Here is a 20,436-nt window from a genome sequence, read left to right on the forward strand (position 1 = left end):
AAATAAGAAGGAAACCCTAACAGAGGCATATAAATAGAAGTACTCAATAGTCCTTCAGGTGCAGCTCACGTGAGGGAAAGATATGATAAAAGTCCCAACTACGCAGGATAAGATAATACACTAATTTATGTAATTGAGAGACCTCATAATTTTGTGGAGTGAAAGACAGCAAATACAAGGAGGGTGAGAGTTGATTCTGACATAGAAATGGCAAATGCCAGTCATCTGAGCTCATCTAAGAACATCAACCCATTACATAACACAATACATCCAAGAAAACCAAAATTATCGATTCCTCAAATCATCAATGTCAAAGCTTCAAGAAAAAATGAAGCATTACCACTGGTATATACATTTCATTTCTGACAAAACATACTTCTCTCTGTTTTTCTGGCAGTAATGAATCTGGTTGTAATTATTGATGTGGTTATGTTGCATCAGATCACAAAAAGAGCTTCAAAATCACGGCGTGTGATCACTATACCAGCAACTACTGGAAGATGGCCTGGGAAGTGGACTTGTGAGTACTTAATCTCCCTTAAAGATCTTCAGTTGGATGATTTAGCTGAAGATGGTCGAAAAGATACCGAGGTTTTTGTTAGTCTTTCCCTTCAAAAGGTTGCTTCTTCCTTTTTCTTAACAAATAATTACATCAATGTCGTTTTACAACTTCAATTTAGGTCTCTTTGGCAAAAATAGCTCTTACTTGTGGGAATGACTGTTAGTCTTTCCCCATCATATTTTTTTAAAAAATTTATAATCTCATCTTTTGGCCCATCCTCACTTAATTTCTGGTTTCACCAGTGCGATTGATTTATAATCTCATCTTTTGATGTGATCAGCATACGGGCTTTGGCCTATCAGTGGATGGCAGGGTGCTAACTAACATTGTCAGGAAATGCAGCAGTTGTTCTTCTCGTTACTGCAGAACGGTACACTCTTCTGTTCTTGAATTTGTTTTCAGAATTAATCTTCTATGTCAGATTTATTGTCATGAATTTTCATCGTCATTATAGCTTATTGCGGAACTTTAAACTCTTCTGCTTGTACAGATTTTCATTTATTATTTTCCCCCATAAACCGGACACATACTGTTTGTCAAATGGGTGTTAGCTAGAGCTGTTAACTAAAATCGTTTTGCTGGTTTGAACAGTTGAAAGTTGACTAAAGCCGTTAAAGTTAATTGTTTAAGTCTGCTGTTAAGTTGACATTTGGTAAAAATATTTGCCGGCTATTGGTAGTTTATTAAACAAAAAAAAAGGCCAAAAGTAAAAGCCGATGAAAAAAGCTACTGAGTAGCTTGTTGGTTTTGACTTATAGCTAGCCTTGTAGCTACCATAAAAAGTCACTTACCAACATTTTTTTTGATTGTTAAAGTTATCAAAACCGATAGAAAGCTAATTGGCAACACTTCTTTTGTAGTTTCTATATTTTAGAATTTCAGAGGCAGAGGTTTATGACTGCATATAAAAACCATACAATTAGTTCATTGTATTTGCACTATAACATCGACTTTCTCATTACGATATATTGAAAATAAAATATAAGTACCTATTAAATAGGAAAACTAAGTAAATAACTACCCATAAAAATAGGGAGTTCATCCCATGATCCCATAACTTACTCCATTAAATTAGAAATAAATACTAAATAGTAACTACCTAATTAACCACTACTTTGACTATAACTAACATAATTTGAATCAATCCAATATAACCCCTTGATTCAAAATTTCTAAAAATACAAAAATATGAATGAAGCACTTCTCTTCCAGCCATGTAATGCACTTCTCATTACCATTATTTATGTTGATGCACTTCATCACCAACACTTAACTAATTGGAGCCCTTCTCTCCATTTACGGTGCAAATCTCACCATTTATACTCTAAAAGAGTGTTTCTTCAATGGCCACTTGTGCTATGGATGCTTTTTCTTCTCCTTCGTCTTGCATTTATAACATTGTGGCTTTCCCTTATGCCACAATCATTTTCTTCATGCCCAATCTTCTTGCAATAGTTGCATGAGGCGTTCTTTCCTTTCCCCTTATAGCTCGAGTTTTTAACAAAAAAAGCTTCTTCTCCCTTATTTTCTTTGATCAACGGCGTGAAGAACATTAATTAATTCAACGAAGGACAATGTAGACAAATCTTTTGAATCCTCAAGAGAGGAAATCTTTGTTTCATACTTACTTGGGAGAGTAACCAATAGTTTGTCAACCGCTCTTTGACTTGGAAAATCTCCTTCAAGAAGCTTGATTTGGTTGACAATGGACATCAACTGACTCCCATATTCTTTAACACCTTCAGACTTCTTCACGGACATCATCTCGAATTCCCTTTTGACATTTAGTATTTGCATTAGTTTGGTCTTACTATTGCCTTCATACTCATCTTTTAGCTTGTCCCATGCTTCTTTTGATGAAGAACAAGCCATAATAGTGGTGAAAATTTCCCCAGTCATGGCTGAATGTAAACATGTTAATGACTTGACTCTTTTGGCCATATCTTTATCATATTTCTTGATTTGGGCTATTCTAGAATTTTGGGGAAGAGTAGGATTAACATCATTTTCAATGACATCCCAAAGACTCAAGGCTCTTAAGTATGATTCCATTTTTATGGCCCATGAGTGATAATTTTCACTAGTTAAACTTGGTATAGGAATTGAAAAATTATTTGATGGCATTTTGATAACGGGTAGGATGATGCTCTTTTCTTTTTTTTTTTTTTTTTTTTTGTATAGAACACTCAACTCATTTTCTCTCTCAAGTATAACCCTAGGATCTAACCTAAATCTCTTGATATCATGTTAAGAGATATAGAATTAAAAGTATAACACTAACTTTCTCATTACGATATATTGAAAATGAAAATACAAGTACCTATAAAATAGGAAAACTAAGTAATTAACTACTCATAAAAATAGGGAGTTCATCCCATGATCCAATAACTTACTCCACTAAATTAGAAATAAGTACTAAATTGTAACTACCTACTTAACCACTACTTTGATTATAACTAACATAATTTGACTCAATCCAACACACAAGATAAACCAAATAAATCAACACTTAACATGTTGAAATTGTTCCTCAATCTTTTGTGCTTTTCTCAGATCGACACAAGCATTTGTGTATGGGTTTTGCCTGATGGAAGAGCCGATCCATCTACAGAATTACCCGAAATTGGTGGTGATGATCCATCCGTAAGATGCTCAACATTCCTCTTCTCTTCAAGTACATATAATTGGACTTTAAATACATCAATATTTACACCGCGAGACCAATGGATTATGGATGTAGGTTATCTATTGTAAGCCTGGATATGAAGCTGACTTAGACGCGCTCATACAAGACACAATAAGACTTCAAATCGCAGTGAAGGTAAGATAAGTAACACCCGTCAAGCACATTATTATGAAATAGATGTTGAAATGATTTTTAACAAATGTGTTTTTACCAGGAAACGTGTTCAGAGTCATGTGAGAAGTCCGAACCAAAACTTCACTGTAAGCATTCGTTTGCTAACTACTATTGTCATGTCTAATAGAACTAAGGACTCAATTAGTATTTGGCCTGGAATTGTCGTCTGACTGCAAAGAGTATAAACATTCCAGATATAGGTGCTCAAAGGACAGCTTCTCTAGACATGAGGTGGGCTACGCTTTTACAGCTTAGAAATTCATCCAATCGTTGATGCGCAAAAGTGATCAATCAACTCATTATAGATGATGCTACCCGTATTTAGAGGGCACTTCGTCATCCATCTAACAAACCACCCAAAAGTTTCTATTTTTAGATACTAAATGTTTCATCGATCATTACTGTCTCAGTCATCATTGCACAATAGATGATGCTATTAGTTGATTAAGCTTTTAAGTTGTTTGAGATTAAATCAATGGGTATTATTCATGGCTTATGGCTTTGTGGTATTGTAAGCAAATAATGGATGATGGATGTTTGTATATTGTACATTCATGTAGTGTATAAGGTTACAATTACTTATCAAGATTGTGCATTCTATATATTTGGTAGCTGTTTTCAAAGAAATACAAAGATATGCAGCATAAGACATATCAATATCACATTGTAATCCCCGCATTTTCGATGCTGGCGTGTTGGTTCATGGTAGCGTATAATTAGGTGAAAGGCAATTTTTCTTGAAGAGAAGTTGCTCGGACACCCAACTATGGTGCTCAGTTGATCACACACTGTACTTTGCTTGGGAGAGTAACTATGGTGCACAGGGCATTCAATAGCATCAGTTATGGAAGTATTCAGACGAACATATTTGAGTTTTATGATACACAAGCTGTTGACTTTGCTTGCTCGGGCAAGTAGCCAATGTTTTTGGACGTGCATTCTTTATTGATGCTAAAGCGAACACATGTACATGAGGCTAAAATTCTATATTTTCCTAGGGAAATTTTACCACACCAAAAGGTTTATAGCATAAATCTTTTATGATGAGAGTCTTGGGCTAGCCTAATAGTTGAGAGATTTTTCTTTTAGCATTGTTATAGGAGTTTAATTCTCACCACCTACGAGAATGCTTGATTACCTTTTTGCCTGCAAATATTCTCTGTGGCGGATCCAGAACTCAAAATCATGGGTAGCACTAATGTGTTAAAGTAAATTAATAAAAAAAATCGGCGGAGTCGTATTTGTAAAGTGAACAACCCCAAAATTTTTCATTACTCCAAATTGACCTGTAAGTAAAATATCGCAATAATAATCTCATATCATTGCCGCCATAAATAAAAAAGACGATGTATGTCATCCACACCGCATCATACAAAGTTATAAGTTTCAAGTTATAAGTTACAACAAGATAAAAAATTGACTTAGTGAAATACTTCCTCCGTTCTGAAATACTCGCCGCATCACGGTTGTTAACACTATTCATTGTTGAAGTACGAAAGTGGAATCTTGTTTGAATCATTTAATTGCACACTTTTATAAAATTAACTTTTAATAATTTTTAGATTTACATATTTCAATATGTAAATGAATAAAATAAAACATATTGAATTACGTAAAGACAAATGTAGCAAGTATAGTGAAACAGCGCAAGTACAAGTTAACCAAAAAAAGAAAAAATAATTTTTTTAAAACAACCATGGTTGGCCTATGCTACCCATTGTTACAAGGTACATACGCCTGTGAATATTCTCGAGCCTACCTTGAATAAAAGATGTATTTCTATTATCATTAGTCTAGAAATAATCCTTTACTCCTTGTTTGGATTGAGGGAATTGGAGGGAAAATGCGAAATTTGGAGTAATATAATTCCTTTGTTTAGATTTGAACTTTGTAGGAAAAAGATTTGAAAGGAAAATATTCGAAAGGGTAAAGTCCTTTACTTTGGTAATAAGTAAATCTTTCCAAAAGACCAAATGTGGAAAGGTTTGGAATGAAAATGCTATTTCTCTTCTTCTCCCTTTATTTTTTTCATGCCTGGTTCTAGAGGTATCCCTTATAGCCGACCGTCTAGGGCCCCCAAATTAAAGGGCTTCAAATATTTAATGGTCTAGTCAGATCCGGTTTCGAGTAACACTTTTAAAATTGATTTGTTTGTAAATCTTTTTTATATTTGAAATACAATATATTTTGTCTTGAGTTTTTTTAAATGGAGAATTTTTTAACTTTTAATATAAAAAAGGGTCTCATTTTAAAAGTCATCGCAAAAATAAATAGGGTCTCCAAAATCTTTAGTCCACTCTTTTTCCTTCTAAACAAACCAAGGTACTTATGTTATTTCCTCCATTCCCTTCCTTTCCTTTCCTTTCCTTTCCTTAACCCTTCTCCTCATATCTTTTACCTCCCCCTTCAAAATTTTCCTTTCCCATTTTTATCTTGTTTGCTTTATAGGATCTATCTCGTTTCTTAGAAATTCATATTGTCACTAATTTAGACTTAAAACCTCTAAATTTATCAGCAACAGTTTGCTGATATGTAACATCCCTAATTTTTACAATATTAAAATGTCAATTATTGTAATGTTATATATTACGCCCTTCAATTCAGCACTAATGTCTCATTTCTATATTAGGTCAGTTCATTACTAATGTCCCATTTCCTATTTTAATAAGGTTTTTTTTTTTTTTTTTTCCATTTTACCCTTACTAAAATCCCCCATTTTGTTTACTTTTGGTTTACTTTTGTCTAATTACTTTTGGTTTATGGTTATTAATCTTCTCTCTTGGACTGATTTTCTATTGTTTCGGATTTCAAAGTAGCTGGGGAAAGCTTATTAGGGTTTACTTCCGTTGGAGATGTATATGCATCACTTTGTACCTATTGTAGGGAGCTTTCAAGTTGGAACCTCAAGAAGGAAGAGCGTCAAGTTCCTAGACAGGAAGTTCATTATGCCGATTGTCTTTCCCACTAAGTTCGTATGGAAATTCCCTTGCAGTTTAGGCTTTGTAGACTTTCTACCTTGCCGTCCTATGTAGGTGAGACTATTATCTTTAATTTTGGGCACCTCATGCCTTGTTATGATGTATCTTTAGACTCTTTGTTTGCTTCAGTTTTCTTCCCCCCTCCTGCTATTTGAGAAGCAGGAGAATAATGTTTTTCCTTTAGAGGTACCTGCCTAACTTTTAAATCTTATAATTTATTGCCTTCTTTCCAAAAAAAAATAAAAAAAATACTTCTATTCATTAGTTAAATTAACTTTGGGTGTATGTAGCAAATATCATGGTACCGTTAAATAATATCAACTGAGTTATAAAGCTGCAGTAAATATTAATTAATTCACAGTTTACAGTTTAATTTCATACACATACATAATAAATTATCCTAATCAATGACTATAATGCAATATGAACAAATTGTCGACATGCAGCAAACAATCCAGTATATGCAAACAGGTTAAACTTTGTGCATGGAAATCAATTCATTTACATCACAATTCACAAGTCATATATAATGTTTAAATTAAAATCTAAAAATAATAGTGGAGTATAAAAATAATTAAAAAGAAAAGAATGCAAAAATAAAATCACTTTGCATAACCCCAGAAATCCATTTCACCACGTAAAGAAAGCTGATGTTGTTGTTGTTGCTGGTTCATCTCATGCACTGCAGAAGTCAAGTTATCAGCACTTGCCTGTTGATCATCATCCTGCTGGTGACCAACCACACGATCCAGCATTGTCCACTCATTGATCCCTTGATGATGCGGGTTTGACGACTCACACGGGCCTATTTCTAGGGCAATGGGCCCTGCCTCACATGCACCAGTAGCTTGGTAGAGATGGTGAGGGTTTGTAGTGTAATGGTCAGGATGAGAAAGAGCTGCAATCTGGTGTGGGTGGGAGTAGCTGTGAAGACCAAGGTCAGGCTTCATGTAGAGATCAAAGGAGGAGGTTGGTTGAGGATCATTGCGTTGGAGGAGATGATGCTGGTAATGAGGGTTGTTGGTATGATCTGATCTGATAAATGGACGTGATTGGTCGTTACAGTTTGATCCTGTGGGGTTGTATAAAAGCTGATCAGAGGTAGCACTTGCTGTAGCCCCTCCTTGCTCATTTCCAACTTTGAACAAGTTTTTCTTCTTGAACACTCTACATACCACCCATCCGTCTTCCTGGAAGTCAAAGGTAAACTTTTGTTAAAAAAAACTATAATACTTTTTTATCTTGTAAAATTCTTCCCCTACATCTCACCAAATTTCTTTAGTTATATTGAAAATTGATATATTAATTATTGAATTTGTGCATAACTAAGAGACATACAAGAGAAAAACTGACTGGACATAAATTTATTGAGATATATCATAAAATTAATTATAGTATGTTGGAGTAGCTAATCGAGCTAATATGTTAGTTATTATCTTTCTAATTCATATATTTGGGATCACATAGATGTAGTTATAATTTAACAAAAACGATATTTCATTGTCCCGATGTTATTAATAGACTCCCCGCTAGGCAATGGGATCAACTGTATACAATCGTATTCTCTTTAGTACTAATATCGGGTAACGCTTGCATTATATTGGGTGCAGACATCATCAAACGTCAGATAAATAAAGTGTGCACATGATATAAAAAGTTATTTTAATATTATAGTTCGAAAAGAAAGGATAATATATTTTTTATGACCATGATCTATCACTAAAAAAACTAATTTAAATTGGCGACAAAAAAAGTCTTTATCGCCAATGTTGGCGACAAAAATATAGGTGACAAAAGTGCTCTTTTGAACATTTATATTTTATGTTTATATCTTGAATTTTATAAATATAAAATAATTAAATATTTTTTATTATTACTTTATTAAATAATGATAATAAAAAATACTCAATTATTTTCTTTTATTATATGGCGAAAGAGTACATGTTTTCGTCGTCAAGGTGGCCACAAAGATGGCGATAACCTTTCATTTCAGCGACAACGTATAATGCTGGCTATAAAGGGTTTGTCATATTTTCGGTAAAAGTTGTTGGCAACATGGATAACAACAAAACCCCTTAGTCTCCATTTCCTATTTATTTTGTAGTGATCATAATAAAGATCCAAAATTTCTTTAAAATGAGAGGGAAATAGAAATTGGAAAGTCAAAATTAGAAAGTGGAACAAGTTAAAAGTGAAACAATCAAGCAATATCTGATGTACTAGTAAAATGTAATGAAAATCTTACCCCAGTAGTTGTTCCTTGAAGGTCATCAGTATCTTCCAAGCGATATTCGTGCATGATCCAATCAGTTTTCTGACCATGTGGAGCTCTTCCTCGATAAAAAACAAGGGTTTTACGCATACCAATCTTCTTGAAGGTGTTTCTGATGCATTTATCTCTCCCCGTTGCTTTCCAAAATCCAGCATTTGTAGCTCTGTTAGTCCTTGATCCTGTTGGGTATTTCCTGTCTTTATGGCTAAAGAAGTACCATTCATTTTGTGGGGTTGATCCTATTCTACACCTCTCTGTCAATCAAGACACTATCAACTTTTTTTTTTCAAATATCTTTAACTTTATAAAACAAGATCTTATAGATCATGGTTTGGCAAGTTGCTAATCTAGCTCCCACTTTTATGATGGATATTTTTAACTTCGCAATTTCTTAAATGTAAGAGATAATTTCTATTAATCTAATCCTATTTATACTTTTAGTTTTTTATTGATTAATTATAAACTTGAAGTGATCATTTATTACCATTTTTTTGAGATGACTTATTACATTCTTATAGTAAAATAATTACTTATAACCTTAAAGCGATCACTTATAATCTTAAAATGATCAATTAGAAAAATTTGTTGATTGTACCAGATTGTCTCATAGTGAGACTAGAGGAGTTTTAATTTTTAAGTTTGTGTAGTTAACCTTTTAACAAACAAGAATAGATTTTTTCTTTCGAAAAATTACCAGGAATAGTAATACAACCTTTTGCTTATTTCTCTAAAATAATTACTTCCATAACATGTTAAAAATCAAACTATAGGAGATTATATGACAAAAATTTGGTAAATTAGTTAATAAACTATAGTTGGTATTATTCTAGGAAAAAAACCCTTTAAGTTGGGAGTATTTATGATTAATCAATATTTGGTATTATTAAAGGAAAATTAACGAAAAATTGTATTATTCACGAGAATTTTTCCTTTTTCTTTTGTCCAATTTGACAGTAGTTGACAATTATATGTTGTTAGAAAGAAGAGTAGTCTTAGATTTCAATTGAGTTTTTCCTTAAAATTTCTTTGTTTTAACATTAAAATTGAACTTTTATTTAATCAAACACCAAATGAATTCCATATCTATGTGCTAGTACATATAAAATTATTATAAGAAAATCATTTAGTACATATAAAAACTGTGATAGATATCTGTTATACTCTAAATTGATAAATAATTCCATCTTAGTTCTATACTAAATAATGCCTTGTGCGATACAAGACTTTATTAAAATTTTTGACATATTTGTATAAAAAAAATAAAAAATTTACGACTTTGTGTTTTAACCTATCTCAAAATATCCTATACTCATTTAATAAGAAATATTATAAAGATTTTATAAAAAAAACTTGAAAAAAAAAAGAAAATATACTTTTACGACTTTCTAATACATTAAATGATGTAACCTAAAAAGTAAAAAAATCAATCAATATGAATAATATTATATTCATATTTAGAAAGTAGTAAAGTCAAAAATATTAATAATAGTCATTATAACAATGACATCATCATTAAACTTTAGAAGAAAATTTTTTATTGAGAGCGTGACACGTAAGTAATTTTGATAAGTGATGACATCAACAATGTTTTATTTTAGTAAAAGTTAAAGATTGGTTGGCTTTTTAAATCTTAATTATTAATTATTCCTTTTTGGAATATGAGTCGTTTATTTTTCTGAAGAATAAAAAATATAAAACACAAATAAAAGCTTTAAAATAACAAAGGATCTGTAACATAATCAAATACTTAAAAAATATAATCTATTTCAATGTGACCATCAATTATCAAAAATTTGATATTTAGCTTTTCAAATTATTTTTTAATTAAATTAATTATACCGGTTGCAACCAGTATAAAGTTATATGATACTCATATTTACTAATCATACAATAATATAAATAAAAAATAATAATTGAGAATTTAATTTTGTCTTAATTGAAAAAACAAGTAACACTCTCATAAAACTTAAAAAAAATAAAGCAGTACAGTATTATTTATGAGTATGAGTATTATAAGTAGCACTTAAAAAAAAAAAAAAAAAAAGAAGGATGAGCTAGTAAAAGTTACCTTGGAGTTCCCAAGGCTCCATCTTATTCAAATCAACCTCTCTAATGACCTCCATATCAAACTTCTGAAACGTGATTTTCTTCTTGAGATAATAGTGAAGCAACTCTTCATCTGTTGGATGAAACCTAAACCCTGGCGGAACACCGCCGTTACTCGAAGATCCCATTATTCTTTTCCTTGTTCTTGTTCTTGTTGTTGTTAGTTTCTTTCAGAAGAAAGCAACATGATGATGCTAAAATCAGTAATGAAGTCAATGATTATTATGGGTGCTTGAAAATGCAGTTACATACAACAACGTAATTGGGTTTTATACAAATTAAATGAATTAATTAAATACAGACTAGAAAGAGGTGATATAATATTGTCAACGGGATAGCGTGAAAGGGAAAAAGTTGACGGGCGATCTCGACGCCGTCGGCTAGGGAAATTTCATCAGCTACTAATTTACAGACTCGATATTACATTAAAACGCGTATTTTATTTTAGATGTACATATATATATTTGTATACACTCTTAATTAATTCCTTTTTCATAATATTACTACGTAAATTAATACTAATTTTCTTTTCTTTTCTTTAAAAGATTTCGTAATATCTACTCCAAAAACTTTGCACTGATTTCGAGACAACACCAAGATGAATATTTCTTATCATACCCATTTGTTTGCCTGACTGTGTTTACTATTCTTCACATACTCGCTTGGGACCGTGTGCGTCGTTTCTACCTTTGATTATCTTATTTCTGATTAGGTCTTGGTGTGTCTAATGCATGTATGCATGAATTTCTCCTCGCCTTTAGCTATTTCATGTTATACGACTTAGACTTTCTTTTATCAATTACTTTTAAATAATTATATACTAGTTTTTTTTTGAAAATTGGAAAAATATATAAATAAATACTTTTAACGGAAAAAAATCAAAACTGTCGGCATAAAAAACCCCGAGAAGGAAAAAAAATAAACCATTGGAATTGGCCCTCTGCATACAGTTGTTTGCTTATTGTTTAGATTTTTTATGTTGGGATGTTTATGTATAATTTAGGATATTCGTGTTTAATTGTACTAAAGTTGTAGAGTATTGATGGTTGAGTGTTGTTCTAATTGTTATGAAATGTTGATATTTAATCTTATGATTATGGATGTTGAGTGTTTGCTTATTGTTTGATGTTTTGAAGTTGTGATGTTCATGTTTGATTTGGGATGTTCATGTTTAATTACTAAAGTTAGAGTATTGATGGTTGAGTGTTGGCCTAGTTAATTGTTATGAAGTTGGGATATTTATGTTCAATTTTATGATTATGGATGGTTAAGTGTCTGCTTATTGTTTAAGTTTTTGATTTTTTAATTTACTTCAAATGAACAGTTAATATGTTTATGTGCAGAATTATTAGAAGTGTTGCTTAGGATCTTGGGTTTCACAATTTAATCTGATTGGGAACCAAGTTAATAGGATTGAAACAATTGTACTCGACTCAATGAGTACCCAAGTGCAAGTAGAGACTCTTCACTTACAAATGGCATAATTACAATCTGACAAAAAAGCTAAATAATATATAAAGATAATTTTGTGGGTTTGTTGATATTTTATAGGGAATATCCTACAAATTTCCGAAATAAGCTTGTAGGTATTTTCCTACAAGATAGCTACAAAACTAGCTTGTAGGGAATTACCTATAACTTTCTAACAAATTTATTTACCCACAACTCTCATACTAACAAAATCTCCTCTGTAGGCGTCTTGTAGGTAAAGGACCTACACTTACAAACTACTAATGAAAGCTTGTTGGTAAATTGAAGATGCAAATCAATTACTTCCAAAAAGATTGCAACCCGAAAATGATGTAGATTTGTTGCTTGTTTAGTAAAACGTCTTGATTTTCCTTGAGGTACATAATGAGCATCCATAGATGGAACATCAATCTCGTGTTTAGTAAAAAATAAAATAACTTTGTCTAAGAGACTATCCCATCCTTGATCCCTCATCTTTTGCAACACATTCGTTGTACTTTGAACAAGGCTAATGGCATTAACAATATCTTGTTCCTTTCTTTGTAAAGCAACACATAAATCATTAGTGTAGCCAAAAATAGTCAACATGAAATGAACCATAAAAATAAAATCAAAGGACTCCAAAGATCCTAAAACAACTTGAGCTTTGAGCTTATCATCCGGAGAGCCATTTTCTCCAATCTCCTCAAGCACTTTAACAATTGAAGGAAACAAGTTGATGATACTTATTAGACACTTGTAATGAGATCCCCAACGTGTATCTCCCGGCCTACTCAAATCACGTTCTTGATTCAAACCCGATCCACTTTCAATTTCCCCCACTTCCAAGCTTGAGCCACTATTTGAGCTTGGTTTTTTCGAATAAGGTCTCTTCTCTTACAAGAAGCTCCCACCACATTTAACAAGTTTGCAAGTACGTCAAAAAGTCAAGTACAATTAACATTCTTTTTAGCAACCGCAACTAGAGTTAATTGAAGTTGATGAGCAAAACAATGAATGTAATAGGCTCTTGGAGTATCATTCATAATCAAAGTCTTGAGGCCATTGATTTCACCCCTCATGTTACTTGCCCCATCATACCCTTGAGCAGACCCTTTTTCTTAATCTTAAATATTCGAACAAATTCAATCATCATTTTGTATTATTATTTCTAATCTGGTTTCGAATTTTATTCCAATTTTTTTTTCTTAAGTTCTTGATTTATTTTAATATTTAATTTCTGTTACAATAGAATTTTAGACTTAAATTATAAGTTTTATTTTAATTTAATTATATTTGGTAATTTTAAAATTTTTATTTTCCTCTCTCTCGGTTTAATAATTATATTGTATTTTAAATATTAAATCTAGCAAAATTCACTATACTAACATAATCTAGAGTTTTCTAATTCTATTTATTAATTAAGTATAAATAAATAAATAAATAAATAAATAAATAAATAAATAAATAAAAAGAGAAAAGCAAAATATCCTAGAACATTTGAGTTGGCAAATATAAGAGAAAGGTGGCATGCTATTATTTATTTTCATTTTTTTAAATTATTTTCCTTATCTCTTAATTACTTACACATGAAGATAAAATAAAAAAATAATTTAAATACTCTATATATTAGCCGTAGAAAGGAAAGAAAAGAAAGGAGGAAAAATCAAATTTTTATCTTATAATTTCACAAAAAAGGGGCAATTCCTTAATAATCTCTAAAAAAACCCTAAAAAAATTCCTAAAAACCCTCAAAAATTTCCTAATAATAGTATTTAGTATTAATTATAGAAATTCAAGGGGAGGAAGCTAATTTTGTGGCTAAAAATTCTACAAATAAGGAAACTGATTAATAGTGAAAATATTAAGGTATAAATTCCTACATATATTTATTTACATAAAATTATGCCCATAAATTTTCTATATGTTTATAATATATAAATTAAAATTTATGTAAATTTTGGTGATTTAATTCATTATAAATTAATTTATATGATTTATTCATTTTAATTTCTTAAAACCGCAAAATCTAAAATAATTTTAATTAAAATAGTAAATATTATAAGTTTTAAATTAAAATTTTTCTTTACATATATGTATATATGAGATATAGTTGGTATATTAATTTCGGGAATTATAGTTGAGTATAAATATTATTATTAATTTTCGCTAAAAAACGCATAGAATAAGGAAATTCATAATTTGGGTTAAAATATACTCCCTCCTATTCAGGATAGGTGTCCCATTTGACTTTTCACGGATTTTAAGAAAAGTCAAAATGGGACCCTAAGGTTTTTTTTTTTTTTTTTTTTTTTTTTTTTTTTTTTTTTTTTCGAAAATTCGGAATATATTAATAGGAGAGAAGATAAAAAAACACCTGGTCAACGAGCACACCTCACCTGTCGGCATAAAAAACCCCGGTGGGGAAAAAGCCATAGGGAAGAAGGGAAATGAGGACCAGACCACCCAAAACAGCATAGGGGTGGGCTATGCGAACAAAACACCAGAAGAAAACATTTCCAAAACAGCAGAGCTCCAAAGAAAAAACATCATCCTCCAAATTGTCGACTATAGGCTATGCTATCACCTTACACACCAAGGAAAGTAACAAAAAAACACCTTACACACCAAGAGGACTAAAAAACATTTGCAGAAAACAGCACATGTGAAACATTTGGTCATTTGAGTGTATCACCCACATGTAGAATGCCTAAAAAGCGTTTCACTACCGATCCATTTTCTCTATTAACAAACCGCAAAACAAGAGCTAGTTGTTCTTTTTGAGACACATCACTTGGTTCATCGGCCAAAATAGAAAAGTGTAACAGGCTCAAATTTCTTAATCTTAATCTTCCGAATAATTATTCCGAAATTTCTTTTCGAATTCCTAATCCTTTGGTTATCTAATTCAAATCACCTTTAATTCCTAAACCTTATTCCGATTTTTGTAATTTCTTCCAAATATTAAACTTAAAAATATATATATATTCTTAAATTTCTTTATAAGCACTAAAATATTATTTTATTATTTTATACTACGAAAAGTAAAATTTTAATATTATATTTACGGTTTTATTAAAACGTTACGTTTCAATTTCGTTTCCTTAAACTAACTTTACTACTTATCATTTTAACTTTACAACTTTGATTTAATTATTTTATACCTAAAAATTAACTATATTTTTCTTATTAACTTTAAGTATAGTTTTAACTAAAATTTTCTAAGTAAACTATCATATTTTCATAATCAAACCTTAATCATACTTTCCAATTAATCTAAAACATTTCACTAGCATAAACTAGAACAAAAATTTGATGAATCAATATCCTTTCTACATCAATCCATAATGTTTATCACTTACACAAGCTATCACCATTTCCTTACATAAGTTAACCTTCTTCTACACTCCAAACTCTTACACATCCACTTACACACTCCAACTGTTACACATTCACTTACACACTCTAAATCACTTACACAAGTTAACCTTCTTTTTCATACAATCTTATGAACTAAAAAGTTGCCCAAAACCCATTATAAATACCCCTCCTTAGCCATGAGATCACTTGCACCCCCATCATCAAATCTTTCTACCATTCTTTCTTATAAACTTTATACCCTTTTTATTTGTTGAAGAATCAAATGAAGATGGAGCTTGATCTTGTCACTTCTTAAGCCAATAATCATCAACTTTTAAAAAGTCAAGTATTATCTTTTGGAGCTTGGATATCATTTTCTTTTGGGTAATTGAAGATCTACTTCTTTGAAGCTTGGAACCTTGAAGACTTTCTTTTAGAGCTTATTTCCTTAAGTTCTTATTTTCCTATTATTATTCTCTTACTTGGTTTAGCACCACCTTCGGAGGAAAATGGTACACATTTTCTTAACTCTCTCGTTATGTGATATTTATTTATGGTTACTCGATAATATAAAAGCATGATCAACATGATTTTATTTTAGTCATTTAAACTTTATATGGTAATATTAAAGTCATATCCAGTTTAGTGATATTTTCGTCAAAACAATAATACTTTTGGGACACTTGAAAAAAAAAGTCATATATATGGAAATTTTTGATTAATATGATAATATAAATATATATGAATTTTACTAGTTAAATAAACTTATGTGTTTAAAATGATTCCATATCATCTTGGTGTTTTGATAAATTTTAATCGGTTTATTGGTAAAATAGTCAAACAAATTTGTTAAAATGCTTATCATTGTTTTTCTTGAAAACTCATTTCATATAGATTTTGGACCCTTAATAACTTGTCGGATTATGTTATTTTTATAGTGATGATAGATCCGTTTTACTATTTTACTGGTTATTTGATAAAATATGTTATTAAGTACTTAGAAATATTACCCTTGACTGTTATGATTATTTATGACACAATAATGACTTAGTTTAGCCTCAGGAATCTTAGTTTAGCCTCAGGAATCTTAGTATAGCTACGAAAATTCTGTTATTTAATTAATATTAATTTATTAGATACTAGTAATTTGTTTCTATTAAAAGGGTAGAATTGTCAAAAATTTGACTAGTGGAAGTTTGACTTATAAGAATGTAAACTATTTCGGTTTAGAGTCTTGTTTGATATTGCATGATATTGATTGTATGACTCTGATAGTAAGGTAACGTCGAACCATGGACCGGCATGTAAAATCCCGGCGTCCGTGTTAGCCGGCACGTAAAATGCGGTGTCAGACAGGGGGTCCGAGAAAAACCCATCCTGTGAAGTCTCGAGCATAACAGTATTGAGAGGAGTGACGACTCCCACCACAGTTAGGGTTTAGGACTACGATCCTCACCTAACCAGACCCTTACATATATCAGTTGTCATTATTGTTGTGATCTTGTGATGTGCTATGATGGTAAAGCTATGAGGCTTAATTGAACTTGATTAAATAAGCATTAAGGTTACCAAGTATTTAGTAGCAGTAATGAACTTCTGCAAGTATTGAGAATGTAACTTAATGGCTTAGTAAAGGTCAATAATGAGTAATAACCTTCTATATTGTGCTTGATGATTATTCTGTAATCATGATTTAACTATCGCATCATAAGCTTGTTGAAAAAATTGTACTCGGCTTTATCGCTGACCGATTTAATCGGCTGTCGTCCATATTATGGATGACAGTATTTTGCAGGAAAATTTAGCTCAGGTTTCGATCCAGGCCGCAACTTTAATTATTCTATCGAGGACTTAACTTCAATGATTTTACTTGATGACTATATTGTACTTATTGTTTTTTTTATCGTATTTAAGTAAACCTTATTTTATATTTTCTCAGTTGTAAGATATTTTTTTTTTACTTATGTTTTGAACAATTTTAGTTTAAATGCTTTTTAGCAGTTTGGCGTTTTACACTTCCGCATTATTTATCTTAAGTATAATTATTAATGTTAATTATGTATCGAGAGTGCCAAGAGGACTAAAAAACATTTGCAGAAAACAGCACATGTGAAACATTTGGTCATTTGAGTGTATCACCCACATGTAGAATGCCTAAAAAGCGTTTCACTACCGATCCATTTTCTCTATTAACAAACCGCAAAACAAGAGCTAGTTGTTCTTTTTGAGACACATCACTTGGTTCATCGGCCAAAATAGAAAAGTAACCATCACCATCCTCTTCTATTATGTGCTTAGTAGTCTCTTTTGCACAACAAGTGATAATGTCTTTTTGAATTTTGGGAGATGTCAATTGACAATTTTTGGGTGCATTTTGGAAAGTATATTTTCTTATTTCCTCAACCTTCCCCCCAACCACTTCAAAAGCTCAAGAAAGTTACCTCTACTATATGACTCCTTACTTTCATCATGTCCCCGGAATGCCAAATCTTGGCCCAAAAGAAATCTCAAACAAATTAAGGATGCATTCAAACGAATATGATATTCATTCATTTGAACCTTACTCGCATTATCAAATACAAATTCAATTGATGTCTTCTTTGCATCTCTTAGATTCACATATTTCTCATAAGCAATATTATGAGCACTTTTAATTCCTCCAACATGCTTCTCAAGCCTCTCAGATTTATTCCACGCTCTAAACCCTCCAACAACAAATGCATCACCCCCCTTGTTAATTTCAACATCCCTCTTGAACAAATAACAAACAAAACAAAATGCGGCATCCATTTCAACACTATATTCAAGCCAATTCCATTTTTTGAACCAATTCAAACTAAAACGGCGTAACCTACCGGAGATATTTCTTTAAGGGAAATCATGTGTTTTTGGTTGGCAAGGTTTTTTAAGAATATATGCTCTCCTAACCGGATTTCTTTCATTAGGGAGATAATCCATTATGTTTTTCCTCAATCCCGGGTCATGAGGAAGAAGTTCAACATCATACACCCATTCATCATCCAATGGTTCATCGCAACTACTTGAACCACCTACTTCCATATTAACATCTTCACTTGGAGGGGAACTTAAAGGAGGACTTAGAGGGGAACTTAAAGGAGGAGATTCATTGGCTTCGTTAGATGTTTGTTGGGATTTTATTCTTTTAAACAATAATTCACGAAGATCGGGTTGTCTTCCCTTTGCTTTTGACTTTTTCGAACAAGGTGAACTTGAATTACTTGACATTTCCTAATTAAATTAAAAATATGACTCAATTATCAAATTCAATAAGACAACAATTAACATCTCCCGAAATTCACCCAAAAATATAATTTTCAAAATGCACCCAAAAATTGTCAATTGACATCTCCCGAAATTCAAAAAGACATTATCACTTGTTGTGCAAAAGAAACTACTAAGCGCATAATAGAAGAGGTTGGTGATGGTTACTTTTCTATTTTGGCCGATGAATCAAGTGATGTGTCTCAAAAAGAACAACTAGCCCTTGTTTTGCGGTTTGTTAATAGAGAAAATGGATCGGTAGTGGAACGCTTTTTAGACATTCTACATGTGGGTGATACTACCGCTTTGTCTCTTAAAGATGTCATTATGTCCTTGCTTACGGAACATTCATTGAGTCCTTCCATGATAAGAGGTCAAGGGTATGATGGGGCAAGTAACATGAGGGGTGAAATTAATGGCCTCAAGACTTTGATTATGAATAATACTCAAAGAGCCTATTACATTCATTCTAGTTGCGGTTGCTAAAAAGAATGTTAATTGTACTTGGCTTTTTGACGTACTTGCAAACTTGTTAAATGTGGTGGGAGCTTCTTGTAAGAGAAGAGACCTTATTCGAAAAAACCAAGCTCAAGTAGTGGCTCAAGCTTTGGAAGTGGGGGAAATTGAAAGTGGATCGGGTTTGAATTAAGAACGTGGTTTGAGTAGGCCGGGAGATACACGTTGGGATCTCATTACAAGTGTCTAATAAGTATCATCAACTTGTTTCCTTCAATTGTTAAAGTGCTTGAGGAGATTGGAGAAAATGGCTTTCCGGATGATAAGCTCAAAGCTCAAGTTGTTTTAGGATCTTTGGAGTCCTTTGATTTTATTTTTATGGCTCATTTCATGTTGACTATTTTTGGCTACACTAATGATTTATGTGTTGCTTTACAAAGAAAGGAACAAGATATTGTTAATGCCATTAGCCTTGTTCAAAGTACAACGAATGTGTTGCAAAAGATGAGGGATTAAGGATGGGATAGTCTTTTAGACAAAGTTATTTTATTTTGTATTAAACACGAGATTGATGTTCCATCTATGAATGCTCATTATGTAACTCAAGGAAGATCAAGACGTTTTGCTAAACAAGCAACAAATCTACATCATTTTCGGGTTGCAATCTTTTTGGAAGTAATTGATTTGCATTTTCAAGAGATTGATAACCGTTTTAATGAGAAGAACATGTAGTTACTTACATGCATGGCTTCCCTGAGTCCTAGAGGTAACTTTTCATCTTTTGATAAAGAGAGGATACTTAAACTTGCTTCTTTATATCCCGAAGAGTTTTCATGTTTTGATTTAACGGCTCTTGATCTTCAACTTGATGTCTTCTTGGATTCAATGCAAAATGATGAAAGATTTCATGATTTGCAAGATATCAATTCTCTTTCCATGATGCTTGTTAAAACAAGGAGACATGAGACTTTTCCTCTTATACATTTGCTAATCAAGTTGATGTTGATTCTTCCTGTTGCTACGGCAAGTGTAGAAAGAGTGTTTTCCGCAATAACGTTTGTCAAAAATAAGTTGAGAAATAGCATGGGTGATCAACTAGTGAATGATTGTT

The 20,436-nt window shown here is 31.7% G+C and overlaps 3 protein-coding genes across 3 annotated transcripts; 2 read left to right on the forward strand and 1 right to left on the reverse strand.

Annotated features, from left to right (window-relative positions):
* The first annotated feature begins 81 nt into the window (after positions 1–81).
* On the forward strand, positions 82–4,002 carry LOC130805252 (large ribosomal RNA subunit accumulation protein YCED homolog 2, chloroplastic). Its single transcript, XM_057669936.1, has 7 exons — positions 82–345; positions 442–618; positions 843–932; positions 3,116–3,205; positions 3,303–3,383; positions 3,463–3,508; positions 3,617–4,002. The coding sequence occupies exons 1-7, from the start codon at positions 208–210 to the stop codon at positions 3,694–3,696; spliced, it is 702 nt and encodes a 233-aa protein (XP_057525919.1). The 5' UTR covers positions 82–207; the 3' UTR covers positions 3,697–4,002.
* A 2,574-nt stretch (positions 4,003–6,576) lies between these two features.
* On the reverse strand, positions 6,577–11,280 carry LOC130806849 (protein BEARSKIN2-like). Its single transcript, XM_057672070.1, has 3 exons — positions 10,741–11,280; positions 8,646–8,926; positions 6,577–7,590 (listed from the first exon to the last, which is right to left on the reverse strand). Exons 1-3 carry the CDS (start codon positions 10,904–10,906, stop codon positions 7,003–7,005), a joined length of 1,035 nt encoding a protein of 344 aa, XP_057528053.1. The 5' UTR covers positions 10,907–11,280; the 3' UTR covers positions 6,577–7,002.
* Positions 11,281–19,196: 7,916 nt separating this feature from the next.
* Positions 19,197–20,057, forward strand: LOC130805544 (uncharacterized). Its single transcript, XM_057670321.1, has 4 exons — positions 19,197–19,263; positions 19,343–19,507; positions 19,612–19,806; positions 19,933–20,057. The coding sequence occupies exons 1-4, from the start codon at positions 19,197–19,199 to the stop codon at positions 20,055–20,057; spliced, it is 552 nt and encodes a 183-aa protein (XP_057526304.1).
* The last annotated feature ends 379 nt before the right edge of the window (positions 20,058–20,436 follow it).

This window comes from Amaranthus tricolor, chromosome 2 (genome assembly GCF_026212465.1).
Source record: "Amaranthus tricolor cultivar Red isolate AtriRed21 chromosome 2, ASM2621246v1, whole genome shotgun sequence".
Taxonomy (NCBI): domain Eukaryota; kingdom Viridiplantae; phylum Streptophyta; class Magnoliopsida; order Caryophyllales; family Amaranthaceae; genus Amaranthus; species Amaranthus tricolor.

What these genes read in the sequence shown, in the direction of transcription:
- LOC130805252 (XM_057669936.1), top strand. Translation starts at nt 208, where the DNA reads ATGGCAAATGCCAGTCATCTGAGCTCATCTAAGAACATCAACCCATTA. An exon ending in TTGGTGGTGATGATCCATCC is followed by an intron (nt 3,206 to 3,302) that starts GTAAGATGCTCA and finishes TTATGGATGTAG; the next exon opens with GTTATCTATTGTAAGCCTGG. An exon ending in GACTTCAAATCGCAGTGAAG is followed by an intron (nt 3,384 to 3,462) that starts GTAAGATAAGTA and finishes TGTTTTTACCAG; the next exon opens with GAAACGTGTTCAGAGTCATG.
- LOC130806849 (XM_057672070.1), bottom strand. Translation starts at nt 10,906, where the DNA reads ATGGGATCTTCGAGTAACGGCGGTGTTCCGCCAGGGTTTAGGTTTCAT. An exon ending in GGAGCCTTGGGAACTCCAAG is followed by an intron (nt 8,927 to 10,740) that starts GTAACTTTTACT and finishes CTTGATTGACAG; the next exon opens with AGAGGTGTAGAATAGGATCA. An exon ending in TTCAAGGAACAACTACTGGG is followed by an intron (nt 7,591 to 8,645) that starts GTAAGATTTTCA and finishes TTTGACTTCCAG; the next exon opens with GAAGACGGATGGGTGGTATG.
- LOC130805544 (XM_057670321.1), top strand. Translation starts at nt 19,197, where the DNA reads ATGTCCTTGCTTACGGAACATTCATTGAGTCCTTCCATGATAAGAGGT. An exon ending in GGAAATTGAAAGTGGATCGG is followed by an intron (nt 19,508 to 19,611) that starts GTTTGAATTAAG and finishes CAATTGTTAAAG; the next exon opens with TGCTTGAGGAGATTGGAGAA. An exon ending in TGCCATTAGCCTTGTTCAAA is followed by an intron (nt 19,807 to 19,932) that starts GTACAACGAATG and finishes ATGTAACTCAAG; the next exon opens with GAAGATCAAGACGTTTTGCT.